Here is a 23,757-nt window from a genome sequence, read left to right as displayed (position 1 = left end):
TTAGGATGTCAAACAATATCAAACCAATATACAGTATAGTTGTTAGGATGTTAAACAATACCAAACCAATATACAGTATAGTTGTTAGGATGTTAAACAATACCAAACCAATATACAGTATAGTTGTTAGGATGTCAAACAATATCAAACCAATATACAGTATAGTTGTTAGGATGTTAAACAATACCAAACCAATATACAGTATAGTTGTTAGGATGTCAAACAATATCAAACCAATATACAGTATAGTTGTTAGGATGTCAAACAATATCAAACCAATATACAGTATAGTTGTTAGGATGTCAAACAATATCAAACCAATATACAGTATAGTTATTAGGATGTCAAACAATATCAAACCAATATACAGTATAGTTGTTAGGATGTCAAACAATACCAAACAATATATAGTATAGTTGTTAGGATGTCAAACAATATCAAACCAATATACAGTATAGTTGTTAGGATGTTAAACAATACCAAACCAATATACAGTATAGTTGTTAGGATGTCAAACAATATCAAACCAATATACAGTATAGTTGTTAGGATGTTAAACAATACCAAACCAATATACAGTATAGTTGTTAGGATGTCAAACAATATCCAAACCAATATACAGTATAGTTGTTAGGATGTCAAACAATATCAAACCAATATACAGTATAGTTGTTAGGATGTCAAACAATATCAAACCAATATATAGTATAGTTGTTAGGATGTCAAACAATATCAAACCAATATACAGTATAGTTGTTAGGATGTCAAACAATATCAAACCAATATACAGTATAGTTGTTAGGATGTCAAACAATACCAAACCAATATACAGTATAGTTGTAAGGATGTCAAACAATACCAAACAATATACAGTATAGTTGTTAGGATGTTAAACAATACCAAACAATATATAGTATAGTTGTTAGGATGTCAAACAATATCAAACCAATATATAGTATAGTTGTTAGGATGTCAAACAATACCAAACCAATATACAGTATAGTTGTTAGGGTGTTAAACAATACCAAACCAATATACAGTATAGTTGTTAGGATGTCAAACAATATCAAACCAATATATAGTATAGTTGTTAGGATGTTAAACAATACCAAACAATATATAGTATAGTTGTTAGGATGTCAAACAATATCAAACCAATATATAGTATAGTTGTTAGGATGTTAAACAATACCAAACCAATATACAGTATAGTTGTTAGGATGTTAAACAATACCAAACCAATATACAGTATAGTTGTTAGGATGTCAAACAATATCAAACCAATATACAGTATAGTTGTTAGGATGTTAAACAATACCAAACCAATATACAGTATAGTTGTTAGGATGTTAAACAATACCAAACCAATATACAGTATAGTTGTTAGGATGTCAAACAATATCAAACCAATATACAGTATAGTTGTTAGGATGTTAAACAATACCAAACCAATATACAGTATAGTTGTTAGGATGTTAAACAATACCAAACCAATATACAGTATAGTTGTTAGGATGTTAAACAATACCAAACCAATATACAGTATAGTTGTTAGGATGTCAAACAATATCAAACCAATATACAGTATAGTTGTTAGGATGTTAAACAATACCAAACCAATATACAGTATAGTTGTTAGGATGTCAAACAATATCAAACCAATATACAGTATAGTTGTTAGGATGTTAAACAATACCAAACCAATATACAGTATAGTTGTTAGGATGTCAAACAATACCAAACAATATACAGTATAGTTGTTAGGATGTTAAACAATACCAAACCAATATACAGTATAGTTGTTAGGATGTTAAACAATACCAAACAATATATAGTATAGTTGTTAGGATGTCAAACAATATCAAACCAATATATAGTATAGTTGTTAGGATGTTAAACAATACCAAACCAATATACAGTATAGTTGTTAGGATGTCAAACAATATCAAACCAATATACAGTATAGTTGTTAGGGTGTTAAACAATACCAAACCAATATACAGTATAGTTGTTAGGATGTCAAACAATATCAAACCAATATACAGTATAGTTGTTAGGATGTTAAACAATACCAAACCAATATACAGTATAGTTGTTAGGATGTTAAACAATACCAAACCAATATACAGTATAGTTGTTAGGATGTTAAACAATACCAAACCAATATACAGTATAGTTGTTAGGATGTCAAACAATATCAAACCAATATACAGTATAGTTGTTAGGATGTTAAACAATACCAAACCAATATACAGTATAGTTGTTAGGATGTCAAACAATATCAAACCAATATACAGTATAGTTGTTAGGATGTTGAACAATACCAAACCAATATACAGTATAGTTGTTAGGATGTTGAACAATACCAAACCAATATACAGTATAGTTGTTAGGATGTCAAACAATATCAAACCAATATACAGTATAGTTGTTAGGATGTTAAACAATACCAAACCAATATACAGTATAGTTGTTAGGATGTTAAACAATACCAAACCAATATACAGTATAGTTGTTAGGATGTCAAACAATATCAAACCAATATACAGTATAGTTGTTAGGATGTTAAACAATACCAAACCAATATACAGTATAGTTGTTAGGATGTTAAACAATACCAAACCAATATACAGTATAGTTGTTAGGATGTTAAACAATACCAAACCAATATACAGTATAGTTGTTAGGATGTTAAACAATACCAAACCAAGTGTAGCTATAATTTATATGGCTTGTATACAGTATTTATCAATTGGAAAGACAAATGAGAAATGATCATGATGTGACCCCTTTCTGACCCCAGAGAGTGTACAGGTAGTGCATGTTGATCCTGGGTCCTCCTTATGTGACAAAATGATTTATTGCATTTCTGTGACAAGGTTGTAAAATGTTTAAATGACCATTAATTGGTTCAGAATTAAGACAGAGAAGCTATCTACAGAAAGTTGGTACAAGACTACTGGTTTACCTGCTCATAATGTGTGTTTTACCTTGCCATGGACATATTGCTTGCAGGTGTTAATTTGGAACTTGGAAGACTGACATATCAAACTCATTCATCACCAATATATTAATGAAGGGACAGGCAGATGGTCTCTATTTTTGGTGTTAATATTTAATAATTATTTTTTATATTGCCCATGAAATAGTAATTTATTACTGTTAACAAGTCAAAAATGGTTATAAATAATTATACAGTATTAACATTTGCACCATGCCTAGTGATAAGCCTGCAATGCCTAGTAATACGCCCGCCATGCCTAGTGATAAGTACGGTGTCTGATTTGTGCCGAAAATTAACAAACCTTAATTCTCGTCTTTTCGCCCCGAAAAGACGAAATTTAAGAAACCTTAATTCTCGTCTTTTCGTGTTTTCGCCCGCGAAAAGACGAGATTTTTAAACACGAAAAGATGAGAATTAAGGTCGCTAATTATTGCGCATTAATTTCGTCTTTTCACGTATGACTTGTCTTTTTGGGGCGAAAAGACGAGAATTAAAGTTTGTTAATTCTCGTCTTTTCGGGGTGAAAAGACTAAAGAACGAGAATTTAGATATTTCATTTTCATCCTTTCGGGGCGAAAAGACGAAATAACGAAATGGCACAAATCAGCCACCATAGATAAGCCTGCAAATGCCTAGTAATAGGTCCACCATGCCTAGTGATAAGACTGCCATGCCTAGTAATAGGCCCGCCATGCCTAGTAATAAGACTGCCATGCCTAGTGATAAGACTGCCATCCCTAGTAATAGGCCCGCCATGCCTAGTAATACGACTGCCATGCCTAGTGATAAGACTGCCATGCCTGGTAATAGGCCCGCCATGCCTAGTAATAAGACTGCCATGCCTAGTGATAAGACTGCCATGCCTAGTAATAGGCCCGCCATGCCTATTGATAAGACTGCCATGCCTAGTGATAAGCCTGCAAATGCCTAGTAATACGCCCGCCATGCCTAGTGATAAGACTGCCATGCCTAGTAATAGGCCCGCCATGCCTATTGATAAGACTGCCATGCCTAGTGATAAGACTGCCATGCCTAGTGATAAGACTGCCATGCCTAGTGATAAGACTGCCATGCCTAGTGATAAGACTGCCATGCCTAGTGATAAGCCCGCCATGCCTAGTGATAAGACCGCCATGCCTAGTGATAAGACTGCCATGCCTAGTGATAAGACTGCAAATGCCTAGTGATAAGACTGCCATGCCTAGTAATAAGCCTGTCATGTCTAGTGATATTATGTTGCTGGTCAATTAAATTACCAGCATATGGTATCTGTCCTATAATAAGCCCACCTCCTGGCTCGAGTCAGAAGCTATGTGTTTGCCCCTTGGGTAATATGGTCTTGTGTGCTAGTATAACATACTTCCTTTAAACAGCATGCATGTTACCTAAATTTATCAATTCAGATTTTACGAAAGGGGGATTTAGTTTTCACTACTGTTGAGAAAAAAAAATGGAAAAAAACCCCACCAAAAACTCAAGTGACATATATATTGTAGAGATAAGTAACATATGTAAATGAGTAGATATAGCATGAATATGGTATACAGATGTAAATACAATGATACATTCAGCCAGATGGTCTTTCAAGGACATGCTTCCTGCCATTACTTTGGCATGATGATATGTATATAACAGTTGTTGCCGGGAGAAAAAAATGACCATGGCTCTAGAGAGTTGCATATGTTTGTAGGAGGGCCTGTGGGTGTAGGGGGGTTGGGACACCAACAATGGTAGTATATATACCATATCAGGATATAGGTATTCTGTCCTAACTAACGGATGTCAGTATACATCTGGTGTGTCACAGTGTTTGAAGTCCTTGTGTTGAGGTGAGACTGGAACTGACAGTGACACCATCAGATAGCTTGGTGACATATGGAGCCCAGCTCTGTCAGGACACATCAGTAGTAAACTATGGTTCGGGAGTGACTTACCCACCTTCCCTCGTGTCTCTTCCATTCGCATTCAAAACATGCCATTGACTCTATTTGACATTTATTTGAAAATAATGAACATTCATGAATTCCCCAGCCGATGCAGGACAACATCTCAGTTTCAAGCGTCCAAATGTAGCTAGTATGGTAATATAGGACAAACATTGGTGTTCTGTCATGAATATTAATCTGGTAGAGTTTAAACACTCCGGAAGTAACCCTCCATCTCTCAGTGAATTGTTACACTTCTAAAACATCATACCAGTTTTCATCCACTTGTTTGGGGGACTTTATCAAGGTTGTGTACATGTAAGCCTTGATGGAGTTTTATTACTTAGCCTCTAAGTGTATTTGATATCCTCCCTACAACTTGAAATACATCTAGATATTATTCATACTGACAAAAAATTGGAAATGAATTATGGATATAAACTGATTTTCTTTAAATGTTATGCATGTAAATTAAAATTAAAATTCTGAATCTACTTTGTATAGATAAAGATCGTTTAATTATTCAAAATTTTGAATATTTGATGTGTCCCTTCATCACTGATGTAGATGAAGTTTAACATGGTATAGTGTGACATGATAGTCTGGTTATAGAAATCCTCATATCATATGTTCAATGTTCATAAATAATGAATGGGGAATGTTCCTGTTTATATAAATTAAATCACTATATCTTTCATATTCATGATGCCATGAATCGTGTAAATTCTCATAAAGACAAATTGCACAATATGGCTGCTTCATTAACCTGCAGTTCTGCGTGATGTCAATGTTAAAGAATTTCATTTAGAATAAATTGGTGATTTATGGTTCAGTAATTTTGTTGACAGACATATGCATATAGTCTAAAGCTGCTGATATTTTAAGACAGGAAAATACCTGCCTTTACTTAAAATATAGTTACAGAAATGTTCGCTCAGATGTTATACTTCATTCTGTGGATTGACCATACATAATGAAGATATACAGCATTGTTAATGGGTGGGACAGAGACTGCATGTCCCAGACTTAACATGCTGGATATGTAACACTCAAAAAAGGGTTAAAAACATCTCAACTGTTATCCAGAAGCACAAATTCTTAAAATCTCTTGTCAGGAATATACAATTTCAATAGCCGGATGTTTGCTTGGTAAAATTTTCAGGGATCTACGTGAGGATTTTGTCTACCCCCATATTTTTAATAAAGGAAAAAAAAAAAAAAAAAAGGACAACTTCTTATATCCTGTTCTTACATATGTTGAGGTGGAGCATACACATGTTGGGAGGTTTAAAGATGTATACATTGTGTTTTAGTTTAGTGCAGTAAGGACAGCTAATGTATTACACATGACTGGGACCAGTGGTTTGGTTTTTGTTGTTGCTTCATGTCAATGAATAATACAGCTACATTATGAATACTCCAGAATGTTCTAAGGGACAGAGATGTATAATTTACAACTCCAAGTATACCTAAAGTTAGTGGGAAAACTATTGACATGTGGAACATATACCGTATCTATCTTCAAATAAACCCATAACCACAATAAAGTCAACCTCTTCTTCATTTTTGCAGAATCATCAATTTTGGTTCACAGATAACCTATCCCCAAACGTTTACACTAGCAGAGGGTGATTTTTTTTTAGGATAAATACAGTATATATATGTGTCAATACTATATGTATTGTTATTTAATATGACTGTAGACGCTCAGAGATGCTGCCTCCTATGTATTTAGTTGTTATTATCATAGTTTAGATCAGAGGAAGTACTTTTGTACATGTGTATAACAAACATTTCTGTCTTATATGTCCTCAGTTTGACCTAGTGATCTGAAGCTGTGTGTCATTCTGTACCGTGTATTTGTAGTAGAAGTCTGAGGTCACTAGATGTTAATGAACTTTATATTACAGTTGATTCCCAGAACTCCAGTATAACTAGTTATCTTTTAGTTATTTTGCAATTAAGTTGGAATCAAAGGAAAAATTTCTCCTGGCTCTATTTCCTACAGACTACTGGAAACTGGCAGCACTTCATATTTTGGACATGGGTTCATCTAGGTGAGACAGTTTCACGTGTTAAAATTAGGTCACTCTGACCTACATTTTGACTTTTGACCTACATTGAAGGAAACATTTTTCCAGGCTCTATCTCCTACACTATGTGACACTGAAACTTCATGCTTGTGGCTTGTGTTCACCGACATGAGGCAAGTTGTTATGAGTCAAAAGTGGGTCACTCAGACCTACATTTTGACCTTTGACCTACATTGAAGGAGACATTTTTCCAGGCTCTATCTCTTACACTATGTGACACTGGAACTTAATGCCTGTTGCTTGTGTTCCCTGACATGAGGCAAGTTGTTATGAGTCAAAAGTAGGTCACTCTGACCTAAATTTTGACCTTTGACCTACATCAAAGAAAATTGATTCAAAAATACATTGTGACAATTATATTCTAATGTGCATAAACACTCATGTTCAAAGAATTATGGGAAATCCAGAAATATAAAAAAAAAATACATAAAATTATATTACATTTTCTGTGATTTTCAAATTAAAATATAAAAAAAACAAATATTCTTATATTATATTGAAACATATCTGTTTGATGGATATTTGTGACAATGGTGAGAAACCTGGAAGTTACTGATCAATGTTTCCAGAAACACTTGTAGATATTAATATTGTGATACAACAGGCTATGATTAATATCGATTGTCTACTTCTGATGTTTATGCTGATGATTTCCCTATATGTAAGGTAGACAGGAAGGACTTCATATACAAGAGTGCTTCAATAATGTTTCTCTGTCTGGCCTGTTCATCCGTATCTTAATATACCAATAAATTCATCACATAAATAACAATAAAATGAAAACATGTAAAAAGGAAACATACTTCAATTACTAGACACTGGTTAAACTTGTCAGACGTTTATATTAGGTATATAGTCCAGTTAACTTGTGATTTACATCATTATAATACATCACATTACTTTATTTCATCGTAAACAGACTTCATGCTAGAAAACCTGAGATATTTATATGAGGTACTTTGATCGGATAGTTTTGTGATACAAACTTTCATTGGTATCTCTCTTCCTTAAATGACCACAGCAGCATGATAGCTAAGATGGTAAACAATTAAAAATGGATACAAAACCAAACCGATCATTGACATCTCTGAGTTACTAAATTTGTTGCATCAATTCTTTATTAGCCGCGGAAGGAAAACCACAAATGGTTATAAAAAACACCATTTCATACAGTTACCAGTTGAGACAAAGTCACAAAGCAAGACTACAGTGTTCATTTATCTTGCGACGGCGATGACGACATTGTCAACATTTCACTATAAAGCATTGTGTTTAGATGCATTTCTCAAAAAGTATAAGTCCATGCAACTTTAACCAAACTTGGTATATAGGGGCTGCGGTGGCCGAGTGGTTAAGGTGTCCCGACACTTTAACACTAGCCCTCCACCACTGGGTTGCGAGTCCGAAACCTACGTGGGGCAGTTGCCAGGTACTGACCTTAGACCGGTGGTTTTTCTCTGGGTACTCCGGCTTTCCTCCACCTCCAAAACCTGGCACGTCCTTAAATGACCCTGGCTGTTAATAGGACGTTAAACAAAAACAAACAAACCAAAGTATATAGTTAGATCACATAGTGGGCATCTCATTACAGCCTTCATTTACAGAAAATCATCCAGAATTTATGGTCCAGCGACTCTGGAATTTATTGATACTGGAAATTTTAGACTTTAAATTTTTGTGTTTAGCTCATGCCGTGTATCATTATGTTATTTCATCCAAACCTTGACTATATATAGTTGAATTGTAGTATGGACATCTTAACACACCCTGCCGATTACATGAATTTCAATTTTTTTTGCTGCATTTTTAGGTTAAAAACCTTAGATTTTGAGAAATTGATATGAAATCCTTAATATTTCTTCCATTGATAAATTACATATTAGTTTATAGCCAAATTGGAGTGAATTCTATATATAATGATAACCAGGGTAAAAATCACATTTAGGTGAACTTTGAGAATCAGCGATTTTGCAAAAATTCTGCTTTTGTTCTGCAACTATTGCATCAGTATTAACACATGTCAATAAAAAGTATACAGGGTGCTTCCATAATATCAAGTGGGGGTATTTTTGGTTGTTTTTGAAAAAAATACTGAATATTAAGTGACTTTGTTTAAAACTTACTCTACTGACAAAGTGGGACAGGCAAGAATTTTGTGTAATTCTTGTTTGCTGTACATGTGCTACCTTTTGTCTCACATTTAGATGTTTCTGAGAGAAATCCTGGCTGTCTTTACAATTCATCATGAAATGTTCCTATATTATTTGTTTAAATGCCAAGTCAATATATAACTGTTCACCAAAGATCATTCCTGTCTGTGCCCTTTATGCCTGCTTTTGAATTCGAAGCATTCTCATTTGTCATATTTCGACATCTTTCAGGCCATAATTCCGATATTCATTGCCTTGTACCATTTCCCACTGAAGTGATCTTTGACTCTTTGGTTGCATGTAGAGCCTCTTGGAGTCTGATTTAAGCAGTAATAATGATCTATTGTCTAAAAGCGACACAGATATATTACGACCCCCTGGGAAGGAAGCAATATAATCCACAGTAGCGGAAAATAATATCTCAAAATTTGATGTTGACAATTTCTTCAGCTTGCTGGGTACACAAATGTAACTGCATAATAATTTTGAGTTTTTTTATTACAGGAGATTGAAAAATTGGTGCTGAAGACAGCGTACATAGAGATGACGACTGACGATGATCAGGTAATTACTTTTAATTACTGAATGTTAGTGACATAAAATTACCAGTAATTCTTTACACCTGTACTGATTAGAATATTCTGTTACCTGGTACCCGCAGACACGATCAATAAGTGGCAATGTAATTCACTATTATGTAATCCTCTAATTCTCTATTAGAAGAGAGTTTAGTCAGTTAATGTTTTGGCCTAAGTAACATCAGATAAAGATTTGAGATGTATGGTTCTATGTTCCCTACCCATAGTGGTTTGTGTTTCTTGAGAAGCTCGAATGGGCCAGTCTATGTAAATGTAGTTGCGTCCTTGAGCAATATACTTTACCCTAATTGCTCTGGATGGTATGCTATAGACCTGTATTTTGTTCATTGGTGAAGCCACAAGCTACTACAAAGAGACCCTGCCTTAAAATGAATCTGTCTGTTCATGGAGCAATAAACCCTGCATACAAATTTCAAACTACTCAAGTATACCATTGTAATTGCAGACCTGCCAACTACTACTATTTTATAGTAATCTTTACTATTTTGTGGTGGTCGTTACTCTTTTTTCTCTCGAAATAGTAGCAAATTACTCTTTTTGATGCAATAGATTTGGCAAGAATTGTTAAGAATTACTCTTTTTTTGCTCAAAAATGGGCCAAATTACTATTTTTGAATTTGAAAGGTTGGCAGGTCTGTAATTGTAAAGTGGGCATTTTACTGTATTTGTTTGCCAATTAAAGCTTGTCTGGTAATAAGCCTACCCATATATGTTTAGGTGGATGTTGTTGTTCCCTGGGTTTAATGTAGGATAAATATGGTAGTCTTGGGATGGTGAGGTGATACAGTGGTAACACACTTGCCATCCACCTTCCCCGAACAGACGTTGAAAGGTATAGGGTCACCTGTCCTATTAAGTGGGTTTTCTCCGGGTACGTCTGGTTTCGCCCCTCGAGTCTCCTTTCTGGTGTCGCCCCTCGAGTCTCCTTTCTGGTGTCGCCCCTCGAGTCTCCTTTCTGGTGTTGCCCCTCAAGTCTTCATGAGTGATTAACACAAGTTTATATAACTTGTTTCACAATTGTTGTAAAATAAATAAAAGTTTAAATTAAATAGATATATGGTAGTTGTATCAAGTAAATAATATGTCTATACAGGCCCTAATGGCCAAGTATACTTATGGCATGGCGCAGCATCTGTCATCTGTTGTCTGTCCAACTACCTGTCAGCTTGTTAACGAGCTCATTAGTAATATTTCACATCCTTCTATCAGGTTTATGTCTCCGCAAAAAGACTTGACGCTGACTGTAGTCTGTTCTGTTGTGTCGAAATGCATCTTATGATAGTAATACTCAACAAAATGAATCCTAGACTGACATATAATCTATAAAATATAGCAGAGATTGGATTCATTACAGGACAGAGACATTTTATTTGCTGAATTGGGATAGAAAGGGAATAAGCTTATTGCAGCCTCAACAAGATAATGTGATGTTGAAGCAATAAGATGTTTGTCTATTCAGCTAACATTTTTTTTTTTTTCAACACAGGTACATGATATTCCTGACGGACACCGTGCACCAGTTAACGACATTCTGATGTTACGGGGAAGTGGCACTCGTAGTGTAGACACACAGACACCGTCAGGCTGTATAGATGATACGGGTAGTACTGGTAGTCGTTCCCAGTCCATCAGTCCTGCTATGCCTATCATTCCCGGACACCTGGACACTTCCCGTCCCTCCAGTATCACAGAGTCATCGCCGCGCGAGGGAGACCGGCTGGAAAAAGGTTGGCCTATACGAAATCGTATTGTCTTGACTGTGCATTTATAATATGGTCAAAATTTTATGTTTCCTCTTAACAGCATTAAAGACAACATGGAAGTCGGATTGTCTACAATCCACCTCAGTCTAGTGTTTTAATTTGAAAGTACTGATAATAAAGAATTAAAAGGCACTAAAACCAAGCCATTTGATATATATCATAGTTTGCGTTAAGCCATCACTATGACATTTCGAAACATGCAAAACATAAATAGATATCAGTTATTTCCAGGAATTCCATTCAAAATACAGAAAGTCTCCATTTAATTTGAAAGGACAATGTATACGATATAACCTACATATTCATCCTGTATATCAAAGTTTCTGATTAATGTATAAACTTTGGAGGGGCCTTGCTGGCCAAGTGGTTAAGGTGTCCCGACACTTTATCACTAGCCCTCCACCTCTGGGTTGCGAGCTCAAAACCTAAGTGGGGCAGTTGCCAGGTACTGACTGTAGGCCGGTGATTTTTCTCTGGGTACTCCGGCTTTCCTTCACTTCCAAAACCTGGCACGTCCTTAAATGACCCTGGCTGTTAATAGGATGTTAAACAAAAACAAACCCAAAGGATAAACTTTGTATGACATACCTAGTAATTGGTTAAATAATTGGGTAAACCGGTATGTATAGATTCAGGATAAAAACAACTGGTGATTTCTGGATCCTTCTTGGCATGATTTTGAATTACATTTTGTAATTTGTGTTACTTTTCCTATTGATTTATCACTTGTTATTTGTATTACAATTCAATATGAGCCGATATTTATGGTACATTATTAATGATAACTCATGTTTTGTTACAGTGGAAGGTGAAGGTTGTGAATCTCCAGACAATCTGCTTAAAGTGGTGTCCAGTCCACGCCCCAACAAGTCCTACGCCTTTGTCAGGGAGCCTCCTGATGGCTGCGAGAAGGTCAAGGTCATAGATGAAAATGGGTATGTATGCATACGTGGGAAAGCTCCAAATGTTAAAGGTTTAATTTACAAACTATAATCTCTTGTGATTTAGGTTCATCTTCATGTATTCTTTGTTCTGTTTTTACTTTCAAAAATACTTTGATGTTTGAATAAATGTACTATTATAGGGCTTTTGGGTGCTGTTAATGAGTCCCTTTCCCAATTGAAATTATTTCATATTAAAGCCAAATTCCCAAAATTGCAATTAAGTGCTGAACTTTTTTTCCTAATTACCCAATTTCCTTCCCAAAATGAGAGACAAAAAGGCCCCATCCCAAACCAATAAGTTAAAGCCCTGTATTAAACTTCTTGTTACCATGGAAACAGTTGTTTTTCATTTTATTGCTTTGCCTGCCACATTACATAGTTGTTCCCCTTTTATTTGGCCAGTACTGTATGTATATAATGTTTATGTAGTGTCCATACATTAACCAGCCATGATTTGTGTTACAGAAGACCCCCACAACCTCTATAAATGTCCATACATTAACCGGCCATGATTTGTGTTACAGGAGACCCCCACAACCGTCTATAAAGGCACCACTTCTCTATTGCCCCATCAAGCCTTCACAACTAGTGCTGAAACCCAGGGAGGACTCCGCGTTCTGTCCACTTAGCAAATGTTACATTACTACTCCAGAAATCACAGTGAAATCTCAGGCCACTGGAACCACATAGATGACCACTACTGGGCAGTGGTTTGTTGACCACGCCCCCACCTCAATGTTAAATACTTGTAAAATGTACACAAACGACGAGTACTAGGGTTGGTAGGAGTTATCCCCCTTGACTATAGGTGCCTTCCATTATTCAGGTGATATGGTTGGTAGTTTGTTTTTGATTAAAAGTTTTCCTAAACTTCAGTTTTACTTTTTAACATCTAATATATATATTCCAATATCTCCGGAAATATGGCAGTAAATCCAGACCAAACATTCCCATATAATAATGGAAAGCACCTCAGCTTGCCAGTTTCACTTAACTGTCTTTATATTGATTTAGCCATTGTATGTGTAGTTCTGGTAAATACAAGCCACAATATATGCCACTCAGAGAGGAATTCTCTTTAGCTCGTTCAGTGGTATATAAGGGTTTGATCCCTAGTGGAGGCACAGATTAAATTTAATTAATCATGCATTTAGATTTGATAATAATTTCAATATGAAAACAAAAACCAATATAAATATTTTTTTGGCCTCATGGCACATGGAGTCTTTACCAGGTAAAGTTTGGCTATAAAGGTTGATTTGTATCAGATTTCTTGTCATCCTGTTTTTGTTATAGACAGGGTATATATATATATGACTGTATAAATTTGTTTTGTTTTTTGGAAATAATTATTAAGATAGATTGCAATCAATTCTATTTGTTGTAGTAGTTGACTATAGGGCATTAATTACCGAGTTAAAACGTGGAATGTTTACAATTGTTACGTTATCAATGTTGTAATTCTTGGTGCATTGTTTTGTATGGTGTAAACATTTATCAATCCTGTGTATTAATGCTTACAGATTGTCCACATCTATGTGTTTGGACTCTTTACATGAAAAAAAGAAACATTATTCCACTTTTACCATAGATAACTTGGCAAGCAAGTCATAGGGGGAAACTGAAGTATGTTGTCCAATCTGGGGGAGTTTTCCTGTACACAGGAGCTTTGTTCAGAGGGAGGGTTGTAAAACCAGAAAAGTACAAAAGATCCTCAAGATAGACGAGGGTTATGTCCTCAGTCAGAGAACTTTGGAAATCCTATCATATCATAAATATTGTCATCCAACGAGTTTAATATGCTTTCTCGCATCCGGTACCAGTAAACAGGAATTGTGTCCATTGGATAAACTGGAGAGCTGTCAGTTGACTTCTGGATGTCACAGAGCTGTGTTTTTGAAGGACCTTTTAAATTGTCCTTTATTGACTTTGAGAGATGCATGCCTTGACAACTACAAGTTACTCGGCTGACTCTGTTTTGGTGCAAGGCTTGTAGAGCCATATTCCTTGCGTTTCTTGATGTTGGCTATGTTGTGGTGACACAAGGACCTGTTGTACTGGCGGAGTATGTGTAGGAAGCATATGTCAGTTGTGCGGTACTGAATAGTATTTAACCACACTAAATGGCTTTAGTGGTCCTATGTGGCCAGTGTGTACTTGTTGTTTTCTTATCCTCAAGGTCATCATATAACCCAAAGTCAAATTTAAATATCTCAAATATAGTTCAGGATGCAGTTTCCTCTGACCAAACTGTTAAGATTTTTTCTATTTAAAATGAATTAAAGTAGTTAGATTAGAATTTTTCCCACCGTATTTCTGGTTTTGTTTTGTTGAAGGACATACTATAACCTTTATTTGAAATCCTATGAATTCAAGCGTGAAGCAACACTACATGAATATCTGGCTATGAAATTATTTTTAGCTATATTCTTTTGTTGTTTTCTCAACCATTTTTCTCAGGCATTTTCATGTTGATCTCGACACTGTCTACTAAGACAATATTCCATGTTTGAATTCCATGACGATTCCATACAATCTTGCACCTTCTTCCAAACAATACTGTATCCTTTTTGATCTAGGAACCTTGTCTGTTTCGCCAACACATCCTGTGAGATTTTCACTTGTGTGATATGACCTTGGGGAAGAACAAAACATCAAGAAACATACATTTCTCTGTGCCGTCCATATTTTGAGAATTTGATGATCTTTGGTTTAACTTTTACGATTATTATATGTCATTATGGTCTGTTATTGTAAATGTAGCCTGTTGGGTACACTATTACTTACCTGTGTGTCAATTTGTAAGGTACAGCTGTGGAGTACAGTATAAGTTATACTTGTGTGGAGTACAGTGCTGTACTTTGTGTGTGGAGTACAGTTTAAGTTATACTTGATGTGTGGAGTACAGTGTAAGTTATACTTGATGTGTGGAGTACAGTATAAGTTATACTTGGTGTGTGGAGTACAGTATAAGTTATACTTGGTGTGTGGAGTATAGTTTAAGCTGTACTTTGTGTGTGGAGTACAGTATAAGTTATACTTGATGTGTGGAGTACAGTGCTGTACTTTGTGTGTGGAGTACAGTGTAAGTTATACTTGGTGTGTGGAGTATAGTTTAAGCTGTACTTTGTGTGTGGAGCACAGTATAAGTTATACTTGGTGTGTGGAGTATAGTATAAGTTATACTTGGTGTGTGGAGTATATTTTAAGCTGTACTTGGTGTGTGGAGTACAGTATAAGTTATACTTGGTGTGTGGAGTATAGTTTAAGCTGTACTTGGTGTGTGGAGTACAGTATAAGTTATACTTGGTGTGTGGAGTACAGTATAAGTTATACTTGATGTGTGGAGTACAGTGTAAGTTATACTTGGTGTGTGGAGTACAGTATAAGTTATACTTGGTGTGTGGAGTACAGTATAAGTTATACTTGGTGTGTGGAGTACAGTGTAAGTTATACTTGGTGTGTGGAGTATAGTTTAAGCTGTACTTTGTGTGTGGAGCACAGTATAAGTTATACTTGGTGTGTGGAGTATAGTATAAGTTATACTTGGTGTGTGGAGTATATTTTAAGCTGTACTTGGTGTGTGGAGTACAGTATAAGTTATACTTGGTGTGTGGAGTATAGTTTAAGCTGTACTTGGTGTGTGGAGTACAGTATAAGTTATACTTGGTGTGAGGAATATAATTTAAGCTGTACTGGTGTGTGAGAAAAGTATAAGCTATACTTGTGTGGAGTACAGTTTAAGCTGTACTTGGTGTGTGGAGTACAGTATAAGTTATACTTGGTGTGAGGAATATAATTTAAGCTGTACTGGTGTGTGAGAAAAGTATAAGCTATACTTGTGTGGAGTACAGTTTAAGCTGTACTGGTGTGTGGAGTACAGTGTAAGCTCTACTGATGTAGTATTCAAAGCTATACTGATGAATGTAATGCCCTTTTGAAAATATTGGGCTCAGTCAATATAAATAGCTATTATATATTTATAATGTGTACTTTGATATGTACAAAATATAATAGAAATGTAAATGTTGCAATTTAGCATTGTGCATTTTCTTCCGATGAATTTAAGCATGATAGAATCTAGTGATAATTTAATGTATAACATATTTAGCACACGATTTTCAATTGCTTTTTACTTCTCAGTGACATTATCAAAATTTGGTCAATGCATCAACCATTGCGCTTGGAACATATCACCTTGGCTTTTCCTCTACCTGCCTATCTCCTATTATAATGGACTCTACCATTTAGGTTCATTATGGTTTTTCAGGTGAGGTAGGGTAGATAAACCATTAAGATTGGTGCCGTAATTAACCTTATTTTCTAAATATCATCACTTGATCCTGGTGTAAACACTTTTCTTTGTAACACTGAGTAACACTTTAGAATTTTTGATGCCAAAAATAATTTTATGGTATTGATGTTCAAACTACATTCAGGTATGGTAGAAATCAAATCATGCTCATAGTAAAATGTCATAGTCAAAACATTGTTACATATAGAGCTGAATTAGATATAAGTTCTTACTATTGATAAAAAGGGTCAATGCATTACATACTTTAAATTTTGCATACAATGTATTGTAACAATTAAGAAAGGAAATTGGATTCTGTAAGATATGTGATTGGACAGTACAATTCTCTCGGAAGATATTGATTGCGAGTTATTACATAAATTTGTAGAATTGGTTACTTGTATGTGTTAGTCAAGGGCTGGCATTCTATAACAGTGTCTTGTTTGTGCCGAATGTAGGCCCGGCAAACACATACAGGTAATATATATTGTGGTGTTTGAAATATTGATTGTTCAAATATGTATAAAATTCTCAACAGGCATTGCATTTAGGATTTACAAATAGACAATATTTAAATGTCTATATTGTATGTTGGTGATTTTACATGTACACAGTACCCGAGTGTGTTACAGTGTACGACATTGTGTCAGCAAGGTTGGAGGGTTAATTACTGAAACATACCAGGTATGTCAATTGAATTAATTTTAATTAACTATTATCAGATGGCTTTTCATCATTTGAGGGCACGTCTTGCATGTGGTTTGTTAATCACACAAAATCATGACATCAATGAAATCTCGACTCTACATGTTTGTTTACTTTAAAGCTTTGTTTTTGTTACGTATTTTCCTGTTGATTGTTACTGTTACTTGGCTAAGTTTTGTGAGATCCAGATTTTCTACTATTTTGCTGTACTGTATAAAGATTAACTTTGGGCAAGATGTATATTAGAGTCTCACTTTGATATTGGAAGGAATGTTTTCTTGTCCTTCTAGTAAAGATTTTCATGTACATAAGGTGAAATACGAAAGACTGGTTTTGATGAGGCTAGCTTTTATTAAGGATAGTTCTATTCCAGTATTTTCCAAAATAATTGTTATTTGTTTGTGAATTGGACCAGACAGCAACAATGCTTTGATTACGATGCTTTCTCTGATGTGTACACCAATAAAGTACACAGCTTTAGTGGTGGTCTGATGCCCCATATTACTGATGTACCGGTTTAAAATTGCACGCTGATTAAAATACAAATCAACATGATACAATATGTTATGAAGATCTTACGGTGGATGGTAAGGGGTCATGTTCAGATAGCCTGCCAATCAAAAGATCAAAATTCCACCTGCAAAGACTTGCTTGAGTCTGTTTCTCCTTGGAACTCACCATGGTTAGTAGAAATTGATAATATCCGAGTGTCATGATTGTCAACCAAATTAATTGCCTTTGCCATTGTCAGCCACTTCCCACCGAAAATGACCTATTATTGAGAAAAGTATACCCGGGGGTATGTATACAAATTTTCATTTGTTACAACAGAATTTACCATGGAATGAGATAAAGAAGTAGAAAACAATAGAAAAAATAATAAAAACCCAGACAAATCCGAGACATAAATAATTACGTTTTCATAGCTGTTTTGACTTGGGTTCCTTTCGCACGCATTGCTGAACATGCATACAAGAAACTCATTTTGATTGTCCAAAAAAAAATCCTGATGATAAGGAATTAAGTTGTCTTGAACATGACCCCTTACTAGCTACAGGCAGATCTTCATAGTGTAGTTTATGATGATGATCTGTATTTTAAATCAGCTTAATATTTACGTTGTTGGGGAATAGCATATTCTAATGTTACAGTGTTGAAGTTGTTAAATCAACTTTTCCCCACGTCAGATATTTTGTGATGAGTATCTTGTCATTTCACTGAGAATGAAGACATGTTCCTTGACAGTACTTCACTTACTGTTAGTAGTAGTAATGCTGTTTTACCTTGGATTCACATTTCTCTGCTGTTTTACCTTGGATTCACATTTCTCTGTTGAGGCGTGTTACCTGGGGAACTTGGTTCTCTGACAAGTTTTTTTTTTAGAATCTCCTGTTCAGCTAGATCTTACTCAAAAGATCTGATTATAGAGGGGAATTTAATTCACTTGCTCAGTCTTTTTTTATGTGCTATGGCAGCTGGGGCTGAAGTGAAGTGCCAAGATAAATCTAAGTGGAAATCTCATGTAGATGTCTGATATGGCATTTCCTGGCCATTTGATACATTCCTTTGAACAGAGGGTTAGAGATACTGACAGAGGTGTTATCCTCACAGTATACAAGCTTCTCTAACCTCCTCTGAGAAAAACATTATGTCTGAAGATTGTCTCCCTCTTGGAAAACTACCATATTTTCCCTCTTAGAAGACTACCATATTTTCCCTCTTAGAAGACTACCATATTTTCCCTCTTGGAAGACTACAATGTTTTCCCTCTTGAAAGACCACCATATTTTCCCTCTTTGAAGACTACCATATTTTCCCTCTTGGAAGACTACCATATTTTCCCTCTTGGAAGACTACCATATTTTCCCTCTTGGAAGACCACCATATTTTCCCTCTTGGAAGACTACCATATTTTCCGTCTTTGAAGACTACCATATTTTCCGTCTTTGAAGACTACCATATTTTCCCTCTTGTAAGACTACCATATTTTCCATCTTGGAAGACCACCATGTTTTTTTCCTCTTGGAAGACTACCATATTTTCCCTCTTGGAAGACCACCATATTTTCCCTCTTGGAAGACTACCATATTTTCCCTCTTGCAAGACCACCATATTTATATTTTCCCTCTTGGAAGACCACCATATTTTCCCTCTTGGAAGACCACCATATTTTCCCTCTTACAAGACTACCATATTTTCCCTCTTGGAAGACCACCATATTTTCCCTCTTGCAAGACCACCATATTTTCTCTCTTGCAAGACCACCATATTTTCCCTCTTACAAGACTACCATATTTTCCCTCTTGGAAGACTACCATATTATCCCTCTTGGAAGACTACCATATTTTCCCTCTTGGAAGACTACCATATTTTCCCTCTTGGAAGACCACCATATTTTCCCTCTTGGAAGACCACCATATTTCAGTTGGTTTCCTGATCTAGTCTGTAGATGGTGAATTCTTGATTCAAGCCAAATATTAGTTGCATAATTGATTTCCCCTGTGTTAAGTGTTTGGAATTATCTTATTTCATTAACAGTAACTTGTTTGAATCCCAGAGACGCCTAACATCAGGGTTCTCTATCCTTATTATATTGTATTGGTATGATTCTTGGAATTGTTTTAAAGTTTAGAGCATTGTATAGGTGAACTTCTGGGGACAATTTGTTCAGTCAAGCAGTTGTTCAGACAAATGTGATTTCATAACAGGTACCCTTGAGAGGGGGATAGAGTTGTAATGTCCGATGCTCAGACTTGAGGCACTATTGGAATTTTGACATTCTAAACTACATACAGTTCTATTTGTGCATGTTCTTTGTCATTGATGACGTCATGAACAAAAATAATTGAATCTGTGAGCATTACTTAAAAGGCAGTTGGTGTAGTTTGCCTGTTTAAGTTCTTGTGATATGTCGTTGGAGAATTAATCTCTTGTACATCCGTACTTATCAAGCTCAAGTGCTGGTGAACACACAACTATATATGTGTATTATCATTATTGCGTCCATACAAATGAACACAAATTCTGTCCAAGGAAGATATTGTCTCGCATCATTAATACAGTATTGTTATTTCTAATTGATGAAATTTATTTCTAATCTTGGCTATCTACAATGTAGAATGTTGGTCGAGTTGCCTCCATCTTGTCATTGTTTGTCCGCAAGATGTCCAGTATTACTCTATTTATCGTTTCTGGAATTTTAGACTTCCTGTATGTTCTGTGAGGTAGCCATCATCTACTACAAGGAGACTCTGCCCCAAAATGACCCTAGCTGTAGCTGTTCCCAGCAAACAAACCATGCTTAGGTCTAAGACTGTTTTACTTCATAGTTATGAAATTTCATTGAATTATCAAATTTATATCTACATATTTAATAAATACTAAACATTTTTCAGTCTCAGTTTCCTTTACATTCTATATTTAGGGAACTGCAATCAACCCTGGGAAAAATTTAACATTTAAAGTGAAAAAAAAGGTCCAGAATCTTCTGACAATGAAGTAATGATATAGCTTTAAAACAAAACTGGAACATGTGGAACATTGTGTTGGGATGGCATTTGCTTAACAACTCAACATTGTAGATAGCTCTAAGCTAGTAAATTGACTTTGTTTAGACTTATGTGAGCCATATTTATGTATTTGCTTACTAACTATATATATTTAACCACATTTAATGGCTTTAGAAGCCCAGTGGGTTTTTTTATGTGTTACTAGTTTTTGAACATGGTTAGCAGACAGGGCATACTGATGTAAAATGGCTCAAATATTAGCTATATTTAACATTACTCTAGTTTTACCTGTTGTTTTGCTGACTTGGTGAATAGGGTTAAATTGAATCTATTATTTGTTAAGAAATCCTTTGTTGTAATGGAGAGTATGTGGATCTTTGATAACCCTGTCAATTTCAGGGATATCATACAAGGTTGCCTTAGAAACAATCATTTATCTCTATTTGCCAATTGATTGTAATTTGGATAATTGAACTATTTTAAATTCCTCTAGAAAATTTTTTGTCTTTTTTTTTTTTTTTTTTAATTCTCTATTATTGTTTGATAAATTCACTTAAATCTTTTTTCATACTAGATATTATTTTTTATTGTTTCAGTAAAAATTTAATTTCATCTCCAAACACAGGAGATACACTTTATTTAATTTTATGTATATGTTGGAATGATGAAAACATATGTACATATATAAACGTAAAATTTGTTCTGGAATGGTTCCATGGTAAACTACAATTCAAGGAACATTCTATAGTGTATAGTATCGATAGGATCAGACTGAGAAGTGCTGTGTGCCCTTTAAGCTATTTGACATCATAGGACTAGTCTGAATCCTGGTAAGTCGGACCATGCTATTCTTTGTACATTTTGTTAATACTGTAATTTCAATATATATTTAGCTATATTAGTAATAGGCTATTTATTTTGTAAATTTACATTTTGTGCACAAAATACCTTGATTAGTTAGTGTTGAGATAAATTATGGGTTAACAAAATAAAGTTCATTATCAAATTTGATGACTATAAGCCTTGCTGAAATGGCATGGACATGAATGAACTTGACTTTGTTAATTTTCTGCTTACGTAACCATTTATTCAATCATCTGTTTATTTAAACTTATTTATATGAAGTGGTTGAGAAATAAGTTATTCTAACCTTGATCAATCTCTGTCCACAAACAGCTTGTATGGGGGTACATTTGCTAAATCACTACTGGAAACAAGTCACTATTTTTGTCACTGTTAAATTTCATTTTGCTATCCACCGGAGGTAAAATGTTGAAAACATTTTGAAATGCGAGTATGAATTATGTGCACTCTTTCAGCGATTGGGTATAGGAATTCTGATCATACCATTGCCTTAAAATACTTATGGGTCGTTTGTTCTTTTTTTTTTTTTTTTAAATAAGATTTTCAAATTTTCTATGGGCCATTGGGAAGTGTAGGTGTAGCCAATGGTTCCTGACGTCACTTCTGATATTGACCTGCTTCTGTCCTTCGATTCCATTAGACAGGAAGTTACAGCATTACCATGGAAACTGGTGTAAATGCCTTCTCTTACTGTATGGAATTTAATATTTATGATGCTTTGAAATTCTCTTTTTTTTTTTTTTTTTTTTTTAACTATAATGTTCATTTTGAAACACTTTGTTATGCCATAAAGTTCAGTCTATTTAAGGGATATAACAAGTTTCTGACGTTGCTAATCCAGTTTCTGGGTACACGTAGAAAATTGAAGTCTGAAGAGTCAGTTAGGACTCTATACTGTGGTAAATATTTTCAAAAAATTTACATCATGTTAACCTTCGTCACAAACCATTGTCATGCAAACATTAATACTTAAGCTGTCGATGAATAATTATCATACTCAATGCAATACATTTCCATATAAATGTCCTCAATGAGGTTGCTCTACATTTGTTACCCATATCACTGGTAAATTTGTACCTAACACTGAGTATCATTTGTACTAAGGGGAAGTCAAAAGTGCTTTTTTTCATCTTTAGTCAATATTGTAAGTTAAACCACTTTTATGATCAAATCAATTTTGAATTTCATCAAACATGTCGGTCAATTTCAAGAAATGGATGCTTTTTAAAACCATTCCATTCTGATGAGCCATCTCCTGGCCAATACTTACTGACATTGTAAATTTTGTTTTCTTTTAAAAGTCATGTTACTGGTACACAGAAATTCATTTTCTGTTTTTTTTTTAACATAGATTGAGTTATTTCCCACCTTGCCAATAAACAAAGGATTTAAATTCATAATGTCCTACAGATATCAGTGGATTTTCACCCCGCAAGTTGTTTGGACCTGGAGAAGGAACTGAGTTGTGTTTAACTAATTCTTGCTTTTTGTGTTATTTTAAGCAATAAGTTATTGTGACCATACATATATATATATAACATTCTTCACCTTTAGCCGTTTAATTTATATTAATGTTATTTTATGAATTTTGCCATGATTTCTGTGTTGAACTTTAAATTTGTGTAAATACAATGCAGACTGGTGAAGATATTTGTTTTTGACAATGCAGAATAGGAAATAAAACGTTATCTTTTCTACAGACATAAACTTGTGTCCTGTTCTTTGTTCCTATAAATATCTAATAATGCTTTCATTGGACTGTGAATGGTTCTTCACTTTTAATAGAGTATGGACAAAAAACTTGTAGTCAGTAGAAGAGACATTTGCACATGACGTTAAAATGATTTTCACACAGAATAACTGAAAATGCAGGTATCCTCTACCTCACAATACAAGGCAGGTTTTAA

The 23,757-nt window shown here is 34.8% G+C and overlaps 1 protein-coding gene across 1 annotated transcript in view; it reads left to right on the top strand.

The window, feature by feature from the left end:
- LOC117343721 (protein FAM117B-like) overlaps window positions 1–23,557 on the top strand; it is a 45,700-nt gene extending 22,143 nt beyond the window's left edge. Inside the window, exons 5-8 of the mRNA XM_033906192.1 lie at window positions 9,677–9,736; window positions 11,258–11,498; window positions 12,337–12,469; window positions 13,003–23,557. Coding sequence (XP_033762083.1) covers window positions 9,677–9,736; window positions 11,258–11,498; window positions 12,337–12,469; window positions 13,003–13,168 — 600 coding nt within the window. The 3' untranslated portion in view covers window positions 13,169–23,557. The remainder of the gene's footprint in view (window positions 1–9,676; window positions 9,737–11,257; window positions 11,499–12,336; window positions 12,470–13,002) is intronic.
- The last annotated feature ends 200 nt before the right edge of the window (window positions 23,558–23,757 follow it).

Source organism: Pecten maximus, chromosome 15 (assembly GCF_902652985.1).
Source record: "Pecten maximus chromosome 15, xPecMax1.1, whole genome shotgun sequence".
Lineage (NCBI taxonomy): Eukaryota > Metazoa > Mollusca > Bivalvia > Pectinida > Pectinidae > Pecten > Pecten maximus.
Note: the sequence above shows the minus strand (reverse complement) of the source record. Positions and strands in the feature narration are given on the sequence as shown.